The following is a 17,461-nucleotide window of genomic DNA, read 5'->3' as shown; positions in this document are numbered from 1 at the left end:
GCAAGTCCTCCGGCGCCATGTAAATTCAAGCTGAATCATAAGGTCCCTCCTCCACAGTTTAACGGTGTGCAGATGAAACACAAGTCACAATATGAGCAAAAGTGCAGAATCACCCAGTCAGATGCATTTCCAATGAATCCCACATATCTTAGTGAACACTCGTGGCAATCCAGCACAGACTTGAAAGTTAAAAAAATAGTTGTTCTTCCAAGGAAAAGACAAATCGTAAATATACGATCCCAATAAGGTAGCCGACTTTTCTTGATTGTAGATTTTGCTGGAGTTGAGGTGTGTAGAGATCCAATAGGGGTCATTTAGATCGTCGCCATTGTAAAGGTCAATCCAATGCCGGATAAAGGTAAATAAAGTTATTTATTTCAAGATGGTCTCAACACCTCAGTCTGCTAGACTAGACGTCAGGTCTGGTTCACGTGCAACTGCCCCACACTTGAATCAATACATTCTCGGCAGGAGTTCAGAGAGCACAGAGTTCTACAACAGATATGACATAGGCTGAAGATTCCCACAAAGTCTGTAGTTTCTTACAATGGAAGAAATGCTGGCAACAGTCTAGGACAGAATACCACACCATCCCAGTGGGAGGTCACCTTAGGGCATACCATTCCTGTATCCGTGGTTTACGGTAATGGCTTCTCATTCCAGGCTGGCTGGCTTAGTCGCCGCCTTAGCAGGATGGTGCCAGTTAATATAAAGGAAATGTCTTTGTGGAGTGCAAGGCACGATGACGAGATTGATGAATCCATCAATTGTTTGGTCCTAAAACTCATGGCAGCCGGCTCGGGCGCCTGGCATACAGTTACCCTGTCCCCCGAGAGTGTGGGGGACTCTACGCGAACTGCGACTGTAGAGTAAAACTAGGTTTTAATATATGTATTCATTTATGCAAATTTATGTAGAAGGGACATTACCCAAAGGCGCTAGCGCGCTTTACAGGAGCAGTTTTTAATTACATGGGAGTTAAAGATGGTTTAAGGTAGGTAATACACTTTAAAGTAATTACAAAGACAACAAGGTAGATCATTACATAAACAGTGTGTATAGGCCGTAAGAAGGTTGAGGTAGTATACAGAGTGTATAAAGGTTTATATTGCCATAAAAACATTGAGGTGGTAGACCACCGTAAAGGCTTTTGAGGTAATATAGAGGTCTGCGCCAAGAGTTGATTACAGTAAAATACCGTTGGGAGAGGAGGGCTTCCAGGTCCTTTTTTAAAGTCTTCAGTGAGGTAGTGGTGTGCAGGTTTTGAGGTAGTGAATTTCAGATTCTGGTTGCGTTTCCCGAGAAGAATTAGGCCCTCATTCGTTCTTTGTAAAGGACGGGGCTTCAAGAAGCATTCCTTCAGTATTTCCTGATGGTCTAGGGCCGCCTGGTGGTTTGAGTTTTCTGCCAGGTACAGGAGAGTGGATGTGTGCGGGGCGTTATGGGTGATACAGGCCGTCTCGTAAGTAACCCTTACTTCATATGGCAACCATCCGAGAGTGGTCAGGATGGGGGTGATGTGGTCACTCCTTTTGACCCTGTAGACGAACCGTGTAGAACTGATTTCAGGGGGAGTGAGACTGGTTTTGGGGAGACCAGTCAGGAGAGTTACAATAGTCTATTCTAGAGAGCACAAGTCTATAACCGAGATATTTTAGATCTTGTTCTGGGATGTAATGTCGGATTCCCAACAGAAGAAGTAGTTGACAGTGAGCGCTTTTGGCCCCGGTGCCGATTTGAGAATGTAGGTCGAGTCTGTTTTTTAGGATGACTCTCAGAGACTTGGCACTGTCGACGATAGGTTGTTGTGTGAGTCAATCCAGGATTGCAGAGTAGATATTGAGATTGAAGGGGAGAAAAGGAGAAATTCATTTTAGAAGGGTTTAGCTGAAGGTTATGGGAGGTCATCCAGGTGTGGACAGAGTTTAGGGTGGTGGCAAGCAGTGGGATATCGCATGATGAGGAGACCTCTAGCTAGAGCTGCATGTCATCTGCGTATTGGTGATAGAAAATCCCTGACTGCTTGAGAAGGACTCGGATTGGCTTGATGTATGAGTTAAATAGGTTTGGAGCATGGATGGATCCCTTGTCCCACCGCAGTTGGTGACGAGAGATGGTCATTAATTTGAACTCTTTTTAACCTGCCCATGAGGAATGAAGTAAACCATTTCAGGACCATGCTATCAAAACCCATTCGAGTTTTTTGTTTCTAGGAGTGTGCGGTGGTTGACCGTTTCGAAGGCTCATGTTAGGTCGAGAAGAATTCGGAGTCAAGGGTTGTCTAGATCTAGAATTCATGGAGCATCATCATCCACCAGTGATAGTGGTTTCTGTGCAGAAGCCCTGATGAAAACCAGATTGGACTTTGTGTAGGATGTCGTTGTTTCTGTTGGGTGAATTACTTTGTTACACACCTTTCAATGATTTTTGAGAGAAAAGGCATGTTGGCAATCGTTGCGGTCGCTGGTGTTTGCAGATGTTTTTTCTTTTTTAAGAACAAGGATGACTTGTCCAGTTTAGAGGCAGTCAGGAAATGTTCCTTGGCTGAGAAAGAGGCTCACTAGTTTTGTCAAAGAGGGAAACATGCAAGTATAAAGGTCTTATGCTACGTCACCAGGGATTGATTGGGTCTACAAATTGACTTGAGGATTTTGTTTTTATGATGACCTTGAGTAAATCTGCCTCTGTAACAGAATGAAATAGCTGCTAAGTTTCTTTGAATTTACATATCTTTGAAGCAGTAGGGTGGATATAGTAGTGTAGTAGTTGTTGAACTTAGGAGTTGAAGAATTGTAAAAGCTAGTCTGCTTTTGGTGGTGGGTCTTCAAATTTGCTGGATGTGGGCATGGATGGGTTGTTGGCGGATTTGACAAGATCGAAGAGTTGTTGCGGACGATATTGGCTAAGTCTAGAATGGACCTAAAGTGGTTGGATTTCTCCCAGAAGATGTGTTTTTTGTGCAGGGACCTAACATTTCTGAAGCAAGTGAGGTTAGTGGGGGAGGTTGACTGCCTTTATTCTTTTTCTAAGATTCTTAAGGCTTTCGTTTCCTCATAAAGGGCCTTGATGAACCATGGCGCTGGTGGTGTAGATAATTTCTTTATACTTTGGAGTGGAGCTGTCACTTCAGTTGCGTCAGAGGGACATCAAAGCTGAGGGAGGTGGTTTCGTTTACATTTGTGGTGGGGCCAATGGGGGGGGAGGATATATCTTCTGAACAGTTTTGCTAAGGGTAGTGATGTCTATGTTTCTGGTATCTCGAAACCAGGTGGGGTGGTGCAACAGGAAAGTTATTTTTACAGAGTCCCTGGGATTGTTGTGCTTTTGTTTGACTTTAGCATTAAGATCCGCTGGTCTGTATATGGAATGCACGGATAGTGGTGCTTATGCGGTAGAGCCAGGAGGAGTGAAGAGTTGAGAACAGACACAGCAAGACACACCACACAGAGCCCTTGATGTCCAGGGTTCACGACATAACGGTTGTAGCTGACTTCACAGGCTTCAACCTTCCATCCAGCGTTCACGGCGTATCTATTGTAGCCGACATCATAGCCTTTGACCTTCAGTTCAGGGTTCACGCATAGCCCACTTACGGTTGACCATTAATTAGTTCTTCATAGTGTAGCTTTTGTAGCTGACGTCATAGCTCTTAACCTGTTGAGGTGTACAGCATGGCTGCTGTTACTGAGTGTGGTTGGATAGCCACTAGGACTTTTAGCCCAAAATAAGGTGGTGCTTAAGCACCATGTAGTTGGCATGTAGATTGTCCGAGGTCAAAGGAGAAGGCATGCCAGGGATGAAGTTCAGTAAGGGCGTCGGATGGGAATCTTGAAGTGAGGACAACATGTTTTTAATGGTGTTGCTGAGTTTGGAACTGTGGCAGTGGTTGGGGGTGTAGATGGAAGTCAATAGAGCTCGGTGGTTGTGGGGGAGCTCGGATATATGTTGGTCCTGGTTCTAGTGGAGGTGAGGCCAGAACTGTATGTTGTAGGTATGTTAGTACGGCTGCGTCTCCTTGAGCTGAAGACGCTTGATATGCAGTAGCAGTTGTTTAGATGAACCCTGAGGATTTTATCTGTTAAGGTGGCCCAGGTGTTATCAGGGGTGCAGGGTGGGAGTTTGTATGTGAGCAGAAAGGTGATACAGATATTATCAGGGGTATTACATGGGAGTTTCTATGTAGGCAGGAAAGTGGCCCAGATGTTATCTGGGGTGTAAGAAGTTGGTTGAGGTGGGTTTAAGACCGTCGTAAGCAACAGACACAATACTTGTCATGGTGAACAACAAAAAACAACTAAATTAACCAGTGTTTAACCCTCAAGTAGCTTGGCACAAGAGCCGTCAGGCTTAACTTGGAGGCAGTCTGTAAAGTATTCATACAGCACACAAGCAGTACTATAGTGAAAACACAAAACAATTAAAAACCCACACTAATTTATAAAAATAGAGCACATCTCAATAAATGGTTTGACACAAAAAGAACAAAAATCCAATCAGTAGTACCGGACCTATGAATTTTTTTTAAATTTAAAGTTCAACGTGGGAAGGCAGCTGACGGTGTCTGTGGAGGAGACGTCCTCATCAGGCAGCCACTGGTGAAGTCACTGTGAAGTTAGTTTGCTACGGTCGGACTTAATCTCTCTGACGGAAGTCAAAAATCTCCAGTGGGACAAAGCTGTAGGCTGTAGCCGACAAGGTCTCTGCGAAGTCAGATACCTCTTCTGCGAGGAGCCACTGGACAGGATTTGCTATTCTAGAGAAGAACGTAGCGTGAGCAGCTGCGAAGTCAGGCCAACTTGAAATGCACCTTCGGCAGATCGGCCGGCTTTTTGGTAGAACATTTTCCAAGTTTTGGATTTGGACTACCTGGGTACTGCTAGCACCCCTACCAGGGGTCAAGGACTAGATGGGGCACCACTTGGAAGGCCAGGACTTACTCAGGATTTGTCCAGGAGCAGGTTCAAGGTGATTGGAGCCTTATCTGTGCCCGAGGTATCGATCCGAAGGCCAGCTAACTCACGACTGGAGTCGCTCTGAAAGTCTTGGGTAGGGTAGTAGGAAATCAGCTCCCAAGCAGCAGGACCCTCTGCACAGCCACATCTCCTTCTACCAACCATCCAGACATCTTCACTCTGTGGGGCCCTTACTTGCCAACATCCCACGCATAACCAGATCAGGAGTACGAGCGTTCTCTTACATCGCTCCTAAAGTGTGGAATGGCCTCCAGCTCCACATCAAAGCTGTCTCCTCTCTTCTTGAGTTCCACAAGAAACAGAAAACCTGGCTTTTTAATTAACCAACCTTCCATAGGTTAGGCTAGGCGCACACATCTACTCGGCACCAAGACGTCCTTGCGGGTGATAGTATGCTTTACAAATACATACAACAAAGCATAGCATAAAATATTCAACACAGGATTCATGCCATCAGGGAACTGTTAAGACAGAACCACACCCAAATCCAAAGATAAAAAAGTATGAAATACCAGTAATACCCTAAAAATCTCATTCCCCCTTCATGCTGGTTGGTCTGTCTATCCTATCTACTTGGGTTTATATGCTTCCATTTACATTCGGTTGGGTTGGCTCTTAAACCTGCTTTGGCTAGTGTCAGTAGGATCTGTCCTAAGTTTTGTAAATGAGCGGACCAGAAAGACTGAATATTACGATGGCATCAAAATAAGCTGCTGGATAGTACCTTTTGTTTGGTTCAGGTTAGTGATATAAACAGTTGTTGTCAAGACGTTCAATCAGTTCATCTAATTAAGGCATTGAGCATGCGTCAAATGGAAAGAGTGTGTTAACCTTTTGAAAGTCTGTACAAAACCTTATTGACCCACCAGGTCCTGGACCAACATTATTGGCGAGGACCAATGGCTTGTTGATGGTTCAAGAATATCCTTCTCCAACAGTCTCTCTCTCTCTCTTGGGCCCTGCTTGTCTCCTGGCTTCTGGGTGCAGACCCTTACTACTGTTTCTTGGTTACGCTTAATCCTGTGTTTAATCAGATTAGGTTTTTTTTCTGGGTAGTCGAGAGACCACCCACAGAAATTGTTTTAGATCCTCCTTTGCGGTTGTAATCTCGGCTACTTGGAAGAGGGTATTTGAGACTCTACTAGATCTTACTGGGTATGTATCCTCTGTGCTAAGCTGGGTTTTCTGTGTCTGCTGGTTTTTCTCTCTTAAGTTGCTTCTACAGCTAGAAGAAAAGGCTTTTAGCTCACCCTAACCACCCATGCACATTTGTGGAGTTAAAGGAAAGGAACTGGAATGATGGAATGCCAGTATGTTAGTGCAGACGTTTAGGGACACGCATAAACTCTCCCGCTGTCATTGAATTGCTCTTCCCATTCACAGTAAGGCTTAGCTCTGCTGTAGGAAAAAGTGTCTCCTTCCAGGAGCCGCGGTGCTACCCTGCACAAAATAGCATACATGAAAGGTGAGGGGTAGCTATGTTGCTAGTCCTTTCAGTTTTGCCCCAAGTACAGCAGGGAGTTCCCATGGCCAGTCTAACATAGTGTCTGTATTCTCCTACCCAAGGGCCACAAGGAATCAAACTATTTAGCCTGTCAGACCTTCAAAATTATAAAGACCAATAGATATCGAAGGCGCTCTGCATTGCCAAGGACCATGCACGCCCATCGTCCAGGACATTAAGTGAATGGACTCTGGCGGGGAGAGGGGAGGCCTGTCTGGTATCCTGGTAAGTCGAATAGATCGGAGCACAGAAGCTGTGACCTCAGAGTGCTCTGACTACAGAGGTCTGCTGTCTTCAGGGCCCACAGTGAGACCTGCACTCAGGGCACAGACTGCACTGAAGACCTCTAGAACATCCTAGGATCATCCTCTGGGACCCGACCTTGACAGAAGCCTCGATTCCAGACTCCGCATCGGACTCGAGAAACGCAGGCTTTGAGCCCCAAGACTGCACCAAAGTCTTTGACATCTGGCAACATGCACTGGCCCGAGACCGCTTGTCACAGACACCCAACTCAGCACGGGAAGTCTTGTTCTCAAGGCAGCATGCCTAGACACCCTCTCAGCCTGAGGCACTGAAACACCCTCTTTAGCACCAAAGTTTATATCTATGTCTGCTCCAAAACAGGAATCAATGCCTGCCTTGAAGTTGACTCAGTCAATGCCATCTGTAGAGCTACTTGAATAGCCTGATGGCAGAAAGTGTCTAGCCATCCTCAGGCAGTGCACACACTTGGATGTCCCCTGCAGCAAGAGACCCGTCAAGCACCACCTAAACGGGGGTAACTAACTTTTAAAGAGGCCATATCTGAGGAACTCAGAATGTTCGACAAATATCATTGGCTTAAGCTGAACATTATTTCAATCATCTGCTCACAAGACATCACTTTAGGGTAATAGACTGCTTTTTGGCTCGATAAAGCATGTGACCTACAGCTACAAACACTACAAGCTACAAACCGATGGTGACAGGCAAGCAACCTTCTCCATTTGGGTGCTATGGATCAATCTCTGCATAGCTAGCCGTAAGCTTTACATACATTGTTCTGGAAGGATCTTCTCTCTTCTTTGGTGCAGATGTGACCGTTCCACCATCACTCTCCAAGCATTGTGTACTTCACTTTTGAACATGGTAAAAAAAATATTCAGGGTCATCTCCAGGCGAAAATTTCTTGATGATCATGGCGGGCGCTTTTCGGATCAGCCCTTCAAGCTGCGGTTGTTTCACTCAATCTTATGAGTGCTTCTTGGTGCTTTTCCTGATCCGGTACCCATCTCGGCCCTTGTATCTGTGTGGTCTGTTGGATGTCTTGGTCGGCTTGACTTCACTTTTCTGTTCATGAATCATATAATATAATATAACTTGACTCAGCTGCTGCTTTCCTTCAACCAGCAGTTGTATGAGTTTCTCCGTGGCGTGAAGACGTCTGAAAATGTCATTCCACCTCTCACACCACTTATGAACCTCTGATATTGTACAGTAATTTCCAGACATTGTACAAGATCACAAAAAAATTATTTTCCGATCGGTAATCCACAAAATCCTGTTAAGTGGTTTTTCCAGGTCATTACAACATGCCAGTGAACAAAAGGGTAATACCCCAGTTTCCTTAATAATAATTAAATGCATCAAACTGGGTTGTTTGCAGGTAGACACATGGTCTTTCTGTGAAAATCCTCCCATGGGGTATTTTTGGCCCTGTGAATACGCCTGTGAAACCTGAGAAAGAGAATAAGGAGTCCCCTCCTGCCCGCTGCAGGTCTCCACCCAACCTTCAGCCCTTCAACCTTCCTTCCGAAGCCCTGGCCCTTGCCTTGCCTGAGACAAAGAAAAGGGACCTTCAGTTAACTTTCTGTCAGCTATACATCTCCTCGACCACTGACAGAAGAGTGGCTCTTATATCTGGGAGAAAGGTGGGTGATGTTGCCTGCTTACCACCCCCTTCTGTACCTATTGGTGTTTAAGGTTGGAAACCCTCCTCTTTAGGTATGCTTCTTTTCGGCTTGGTCTCTGTGGGGGAGGGAAGTCCACCTATCTTTAAACACGGGCCCCTCCATTCTTTCTATTGAGTAAGAGGACCCTGACATATTGGCTCCACTGATGCCAAGAACTCAAGCCCATTTGGGAAACTGCTTGTTGAAATGATAAGTCTGTGTTGTTCCCATGGGCCAGAGATGATCAACCAAAGTTGACTTGTGTGACAACGCACACGCCTTCCTCGAACAATGTCAAGAAGATCATTAATAAATGCTAGAATATGAATGAATGACAGATTTATAGAGTGCACGGCTACTCTGAGGAGTGTCCCTGAACTATCGGGTGGGCCCAGATGCACAACCCCATAAGATCTGCTTCTGTCCAGGATAAAAACAGGTTTTATGTTTTCAACGGAAGATGGACTCCGAAGCAGTCAATCGCAGCTCACAGGGTAACTCATTCCATGCCTTGGCAGGCAAAAAGAAGAGGTCTACTGGCCTCTTAAAGCATAGAATAACTAAAAGAGAAGTGGAATATACTGCGTAAATCTAGCAGCCAGAGATTGAGGGATGGAAGATAACACTGCTCTATGCACCATCACTACTGCTTTGAAGAAGATGCGTTTCTTAATGGGGAAACAATGCAAAGCCTTGAAGGCGGCTGCCATTGAGAAACGCTTACGCAGATGGAAAAGTAACCAGGCTGCCGGATTTTGAACCGACTGCAGGCGCTCCACCTGGGATTCAGAAGCCCCCAAAAACAGGACATTCACGTAGTCAAGATGCAAAGTGATCAAGGCATGAATCACTACTCTTCTTGCATCCAGAGGCAAGAGAGGAAGACATTTTGTGATGGTACGGAGAGGAACAAAGCAGTGACCTACTACTGCAGAGATCTGAGCCTTCAGAGAGGGAATTGTCCAGTTTTGCGTCTAAGATTTTTACCACTGAAGAGGGGTGCGGCGGGACTTACAATGCAGAGGGACAAAGATCTTCCGACCAGCTGGACACTACCGTAAAGAGATAATTTCAGTCTTCTCTGCATTGCATTTCAGTTGACTGCTCTCCATTGAATCAAAGACATCATACATGCAGTATATATTGACAAGTGGTGGGAAGAAGGTTAAGAGACCACTTTTTGCCTTCAAGTGTATAAGTAATCTTCGGGATCTGTTAGTCCACACCAGACCTGGAATATCAAAACCTACTGAGAGCCTTACGAGTTGTTGGGGCCTTCCATCTATGATTAGACACTATAAATGCAGAAAATGTAATGTTTGACACCCAACTAACTCTACAAGAGGTGGATTTGGGACCTTAAGGGATGTGCAAACGGTTGAAACACGCCAATTGCAACACAAACAATTGTATTTATCTTATACAATGGCGGTGTCTTTTGTGATATATTGGCATGACAACTAAACCAATAAAAATCTGCATTAACGAACATAGAATCCATACAAGATGCCATCCGATCACGGCAAAAAGGAGTGGTGACTTTGTAACGGTGAAAAACACCTCAGATGACATTGTCGGTAATTTTGGAGACCACGCCGGACACAGAGGATGCTCTTTGGACTTTGTTTGAAAGAGAGCAACATTGGGTCTTCCGCTTGAAGACCTTTACCAGTGGCCTTAATGACGAAATCCCTCATGCGAGCTATCCAGATAAAAGTACTTAGGAGGAAAAGTAACTACTGACATAAGACATATATAAAGGAGCTCACAAATTCAAAAAACTCTTCTTTGGTTACAAAAACCACTAATAATGCACTGTGAATATTTTTGGGCAGCAGTTATATCTTGTCCCGGTTACAGTTACCCCATGACAAGGGTTATTTCCAGCCAATACGTATTGTTTCTTGGGGGGTTTGTCGTAAATCCCCTTTGAGGAGAAGTGCAAAATCTAACCCTCGCTAATCAAACACCACCCCCTTCTTTGTTCTCTGGTCCAACATTTGGAACTTCTATTTATATTTTTCTATGCTCAAATGATGGGTAAATTTCCTATTCAAATTAATATTATTAATATCGGTTTTACATAAAGGTATGATTAGCGCTTCTTATTTTATCTTCTATTTCGACGATCCCTGACCACGGTATAAGTCCTCCTCCTCCTCATCTTGGAGAAAGTGCTTGACCACCTTCTAAGATGGCGACTCCCATACTAACAAGTAAACAGAAAAGGTTCCCTTGAGTAGGGTGTTCAATTGAACAACTTAGATCACAAAGCAATTAGCACAATTCATGTATAAAGTCAAAAAAACACAGTTTATTAATTACACAATATATTAAAAAGAATAAGTGGACAATAGCACCACTATACACAAGTAAAACCAATTAAAAAATGACAATAATAATAAAAGTACATGGAAATTCAAAATTGACCAGCAAAATTGATACAAATAAGGGGGACAGATACTTGGAAATGCGCATTTCCAAGTATAATTCTTCAACTCGGACACCTGTGTTGATACATTATAAGACGGTGCATAACACATGGGTGTCAGATAGAGTTTGAATATACACCTTGTATTGTACAATTGGATGTCTTACTGTTGTCTGTCCCCCTTATTTGTATCAATTTTGCTGGTCAATTTTGAATTTCCATGTACTTTTATTATTATTGTCATTTTTTAATTGGTTTTACTTGTGTATAGTGGTGCTATTGTCCACTTATTCTTTTTAATATATTGTGTAATTAATAAACTGTGTTTTTTTGACTTTATACATGAATTGTGCTAATTGCTTTGTGATCTAAGTTGTTCAATTGAACACCCTACTCAAGGGAACCTTTTCTGTTTACTGTTTGGATTAACCCTACTTCCCTTGATTTTGGTTAAGGGGTACCTCTCACTTTTTTCTACTTGACTCCCATACTAAGCCCTTCTGAGACTTATGTTGGTTTGAATACACGTCCCACGTCTCTGTTCGTGCAACTCCTCCTACCCCCCAGAGCTCCTTCCTGGTTCAGAGTGACTTAGGTTTACTAGTGGTGCGTAGCGCGTTTACATAATCGTGCACACTACACCCCTTTGACCTCATAAGCTGTAGATTTAAGGAAGGACATTTCCAACGTTCCCTACCTCCAGGGGCGTGGAAGATGGGTAGGCCCAATAACCTGGACTCTCCCTCTGGGAGGTGAGAACCCCGCTATCAGTAAGGCCACTCACTAATACAGTAGGACGTGGGTTCTCAATTAATGTTGTTTCCATCTACTTCTCTGATTATAGATGACCTAGGAACAGTCCATTCTCCACGTACCCTAAAGAGCCCTGCTTTTAAGAAAATAGGGTAAGAATCTATGATTTAGAACTGGGTTTACTCGCACTAATGTGTCCCTTTACACCCGAGTGGCCCTCCACGATGTCTGATTATGCCTTTTGCATGAACATGGTGCACGTATTTGAGTAATGATTGTGATTCCAACTCGCACAATTAAAGCGTTGTCAATTAATGTTTGATTTGAGTATTTCAGCAAAATACTTCCTTTTGTATATTTTTTGTTTGTCATGTCTGTTTTTCTTTCTGTTTATTAGGTGGCTAGAATTTGGGCTACAATCCTTATATATGGGATATAAGTCTTGGGGACCACTATTGTTGTTTATTACAGAGGTGGGGTTTCACTTGTTTTGCGATTAGTGTAGGAACTCCACCAGAAAAGATTAGGGAGCTGGTGTTAGGTCCTGATGAATTGCCGCATATCCTGTGGGACATAAAAGGCATGAAACATGTTGAACAATTCCTTGACAAAAATCCTTTAGCCTATCTACCAAACAATAATTCCTTAGCAGAATGCAAGGAACATTATTTCCAGTGCATTCTCTGATCTGTTTTTAACCTTAACATGGACTCTGGACCTACTTCTCATCAATCTTCCTAGGTTGTTGCAAGTGTCTTTAAACACAGGAGGCACCGGAGCTGCATATGTGCGACCCAGTTGGGAAGAAAATAAAGATCTCCAGCAAAGTGCTTCCTAGTGGGATTCATTGGGCATTGCATCGCCATCCCAACGAGGAGCACGGCCCAGTGATGAAGCTTTCCACCCTCGATGGGTGGGGGCTTGTTGGCCGATGAGCTAATCCTTCCATCGACCTAGTTGGATCCTGGTATTTGATATACATCCAGGACCTGTATCGGAACAGTATACCTTATCAATAGTGTTGTATGCTGGACAGCAGGCCGAATCCCTAAGCCCCCCCATCACCACGCTGTTCTAGCTGTTTGAGCGAGTGTAGCAAAGAAGGTAGGCAGCTCACTCCACCTTTCCTGCATGGCTGTGGTTGTCAGATGTTGGAATGCTGTACTGCATGCTCTACAAAAGTCTCCTCTATAGATTCATATTTTTTTGTCTGTGAAATTAATTTTCATCCACATCCCAGCATCTTGTCCTATAGAAGCCTTCTTAGCTTGCCTTTGTTGTTGTGTAACACATTAGTTATTACGAACAGTTTGAAGCATTTATCCCTAAAATATCCTGAGACACCGACAAGCAGCATGCCTGGTAAATTCTATATGATTCCCTGGAATGGAAAAAGTAAATGTAAAAGGCTTGAACGCCTATGGCGTTGTACCAATGACCCTGCTGCTAAAGCCATATACAAAATGGCCTTAAAAAAGTTTCATAAAATTAAACAGACTACCATGAAAGAATACTTCACTAATAAAATTAACACCGCTGATAATTCGGCTAAAACGTTATATCAAATTGTGAAGGACTTCACCAAACCAGCGGCTCTTACTCATCCTATTAAATCCAGTAAAGAGCTCTGTGATGGTCTCGCCGACTTCTTTCATGAAAAAGTTATTGACATTTTTTCCTCCTTTAATTCCGCTGAAAGGTCCAGCCAGGAGATCTCATCCCAGCTCCTCATCCCCTTTAGCGAAAAAATGCTGTGCACCTTCAAAACAATCTCACTGGATATGGCCTTCCAAAAAATGCAGCGGTGTAAGTCAGGATCCCCTCTAGACCCTGTTCCCGCCCAGGTGTTCACGTCGGTGGCACCGATTATCATCCAACCTCTAATTGCAATATGGAATGCCTCCCTTCTTTCTGGCCACTTCCCTGCAGGATGGAAACAAGCCACATTGATCCCTCTTCTAAAAAAGAGGCTGACCCTGCAGTGTACAGTAATTATCGTCCCATATCGCTTCTCCCCAAACCAGCAAAGATTCTAGAAAAAACCGTACAAGAACAACTGTCCGACTATCTGGAGTCTAATGATCTTCTTCATGACTCACAATCCGGATTTAGGTCCGGATATAGTACGGAGACCATAAAGGAGGGCGTGGACAGAGGCGAGGTAGCCATGTTGGTGCTTCTCGATCTGTCCGCGGCTTTTGATACCGTCTCCCACTCCATACTGCTGAATAGACTCCATAATATAGGGTTTTGTGACACTCCTCTGGCCTGGATAAAATCATTCCTAACAGACAGAACACAACAGGTGTGGTGTCGACCCTTTATTTCCAAAGATATAAACCCCCTTAGCTGTGGAGTCCCTCAAGGGTCTGCTCTCAGTCCCCTTTTCTTCAATGTCTACTTAGCACCTCTGGCAAAGGTTATAGAGGCATTTGGAGTCAGAGTGGTCTCATATGCAGATGATACACCGCTAATTTTCTTCTTTAGAGACCACTCTGACCATGGACTCGAGAACTTTAAAGCTTGTCTCTCCAACATCGTATCTTGGATGACTGATAACACCTTGAAGCTAAACACCGAAAAAACTGAGGTGCTATTTTTCAACCAGGCAGCCCCCCTACAGCCATCCAAGTGGTGGCCTTCAGAGCTGAATCCGCCCCATCCCCTGTTAAAGTTGCTCGTAATCTGGGCTTTCAAATTGATAATGAATTATCCTATAAGACCCAAATTCATAAAGTGACTTCTGCCTGCTTTGGAAAACTGCGTATGAAAAAAGATCTCCCCCTACTTGCCCATGGACTCTATAAAGACTATAGTCCATGCCCTCATTACCTCAGACTTGGATTATTCTAACAGCCTATACGTGGGAGTTCCAGCCTATCTCCTACAACTGTTGCAGATCGTTCAGAATGCTTCGGCCAGGCTGATCTGCAAGGTCCCTTACCGCCATTCCATCTCCCCTCTCCTGAAGAACCTTCATTGGTTGCCAATATCCTCCCGAATCCAGTTTAAAGCCCTGGTACTTACCTTCAGGGCTCTGAACGGGAAAGGTGCGGGGTATCTCAGACGAAGGTTGAAGCTAGTCCATTCATCACAAGCTCTTAGATCTTACCACCTCCATCTCCTGCTCCCCCGCTTCCATCGAGCTAGAAAAGGTGGTAGAGCTTTTGCGGTGGTTACTTTCAGACTTTGGAATTCCCTGCCAGTAAATCTTCGCCTGGCTGAATCTGAATCGCAGTTCAGATGTAAACTGAAGACATTGCTATTTTCCAGCTGCTAACCTTAGGTTCTACGTCGTTGCTGTCCTCAGCGCCGGGACATCCCCGTTGGGGGTAGCCGCGCGCTTAACAAATGTCATAAATAATAAATAACAGTACCTTGGGGAGGGCATGTTGCGCGGCTCTTACTGTCTTGGTCTGTCTTAAGACTCGCTGACCCTGTTATTCTCCTTTCTCCCTCTAGCATGGCCTGCTTGGCTGGTCCCAGAAAGATCTGCAGAGCGAGTTTGGCACCGGAGGAGTGGAGCAGCTAAGCCTCGGCAAGGGTGTGTGGGAAGATCAATATGGTTTTGGAGGAACAAACAAGAGCCAGGAGTTGGATATAGGAAACAGCGAGTGGTCCATGAAGCATGGGATTGGGGAGTCTGAGTGGAGGAGAGAGTCCGACCTCCTGAACACGGACTGGTCTACGAAGCACAACATCGAAGAGATGAGCCAGAGTGAACAGTCCGGATTATCCGGTAGAGACTGGGCCGTAAAGCACAGCCTGGGAGAGGGAGACCAGAGTGAAGAGCCAGAAACTGGCAGTAGAGACTGGGCCTCAAGGCACACTGTGGAAGAGCAAGATCCCGGAGTCATCGGTAGAGACTGGTCAATAAAGCAGAGCACGGAAGAGGGAAACCAAGGCAAAGAGCATGGAATGATCGGATTTGAGTGGGCAATGAAGCACGACATCGCAGAGGGTGACCAAGGCGAAGAACCTAGAGTCAGCAGTAGAGAATGGTACATTAGACACAGTGTGGAGGGCACAGACCAGGGTGTCGACTCTGAATCTGGGGATATAGACTGGTCTGCGCATCCCTCCACGGGCGAGAGCGAGCAGGACGCAGAGCTTGCAATCAACAGCAGAGATCCTTTAGTAAAGCCCAGCTTGGAAGACTCCAGAGAGCCCGCCGAACCGCAAAGCAGCCATGTCTTGTCCAAAACACCCATCACAGAGGAGACCGATGGGAGGAGCAGTGGGGATTGGTCTATAAAGCACAGTGTTGGGTTAACTGATAAGAGTGAAGAGGCTGAATCCCACAGAATGGACTGGTCCATGGAGCACACCTTCAGCGACCAAAGACGAGAGTCCGATGCTAGGCACAGAGCTTCGGGCGATGCCTACACTATCACTCTGATGGAACAGCATGGCGATGGTGTTTTCAGAGGGATGGAGAGAGACACACATATGGGAGAGGAGGACTTCCCAGAGACTGAGAGAGGCTCAGATATCGGAAGATTGGAGCGAGGCCTTGACAGCAGAGAGATGGGTGATGGAGGTACAGGGAGCAGGGATGCGTTCGAGATCCGAGAACCCAGGATAGATTGGGAGTCACGAGGGTTGGAGAGGGAGATGGGTGATGGGGAGATGGAGGGACCTCAAGAGAGTGATGTTGGAGTTGTGGGGAGAATGGCCGACATCTGTGATGTTGAGGTGCACCGATCCTACACACCCGATGGGGAATGCTCACACCTTGGCGATGCAAAGAGCGCCTGGGACTCCAAGACCCTGGAGGAAAGGTAAGAAGTTCAGCTTCAGAATAATATTGAGTTTGTTCGTTGGTGTCCTTTCACTTTACTGCTTGACTCGCCTGTCCATTCATTCGTGATCCCCATTTGTCTATCCACCTGTGTCTTCTCCATAAGCTTCATTGTTGTCTTCGTCGATACGTGCATCTCACATCAGTCTATCCACCCATTTATCTCCTTGTATGTATGTAGAGGTATTGTACTGCACAAACCTAGCCAGGATGTCAAGTAATTTAGCTTATCATTGTATTACCTATTTCATCAATTATCTCAAGATATCCCCTCATCGTCTTATCACCTCCACCAGTTTGCCCCCTACATCTTTCATCTCTCCCGCTCCAACCATCACACTTCATCCATCACTTTATCCACTTCATCCATCGTCCTGCTCAGCTGTGAGGAGAATCTTTCCCTCATTCAGTTGTTCAGATGAAGGAACATCTGTTTGGCAGTCATTTATCTCAGAGGAAGTCATTTCTACCAGGAGAAAAGACTGACACGTTTACCTTCCCCCATTGAGGAACTTCATGAGTGACTTTACTATTGTCTCAGATGTCTCTCCCCCTGTGTTGAGTTGAGCTATTAGTCACTCATTGGTCATTTAAGAATCTTGGTATTCCCTCACTGGAAGGGTTAGTGGGTAGTACTAGGGAACACTCCTTTACTATAGGGGAGATGGGCCGTGGATTCCCTCCTTGGTCATCACCTACCCAGTCGGTCTTTAGACAGACTTCTTTTCGTCTCTCCGTATTGTCTCTTCCCTTACCCTCCCTTTCTCACCTCCCCTGCTCCCTCCACTACTTTTCTCTCTCCTTTCTCTCCTCTCCTAATTGTATTGCCTATTTTGGGGGGATGTATTGTGTAATTATTGAACTTTTTCTGTTTCATTGTTGATTTTCTGTTACATTGTTGATTCTCATGTAAAGCACTCTGATACCTCTGGGTCTAGCCAGCGCTATATAAAACTCTATACATAAATAAATAAATAAGTGCCATGAGTAGACATGTTGCCGGTTAGGGAAGAGTGCAGAAAATAAATTGGAAATTCTAGTTGTATCAATGAGCGCAAACAAGCG

At 44.9% G+C, this 17,461-nt stretch overlaps 1 protein-coding gene across 2 annotated transcripts in view; it reads left to right on the top strand.

The window, feature by feature from the left end:
* Positions 1-17,461, top strand: part of CNOT12 (CCR4-NOT transcription complex subunit 12) — a 381,414-nt gene that overhangs the window by 284,385 nt on the left and 79,568 nt on the right. For both annotated transcript variants that reach the window (XR_015307571.1, XM_086953347.1), the window contains exon 6: positions 15,058-16,376. Coding sequence is in view for 1 of the 2 variants with exons in the window: in XM_086953347.1 (XP_086809473.1) it covers positions 15,058-16,376 (1,319 nt within the window). In the remaining variant the exon portion in view is untranslated. The remainder of the gene's footprint in view (positions 1-15,057; positions 16,377-17,461) is intronic.

This window comes from Lissotriton vulgaris, chromosome 1_2 (genome assembly GCF_964263255.1).
Source record: "Lissotriton vulgaris chromosome 1_2, aLisVul1.2, whole genome shotgun sequence".
In the NCBI taxonomy this organism is placed as follows: domain Eukaryota; kingdom Metazoa; phylum Chordata; class Amphibia; order Caudata; family Salamandridae; genus Lissotriton; species Lissotriton vulgaris.
This window is presented reverse-complemented; position numbering and strand designations above follow the sequence as displayed.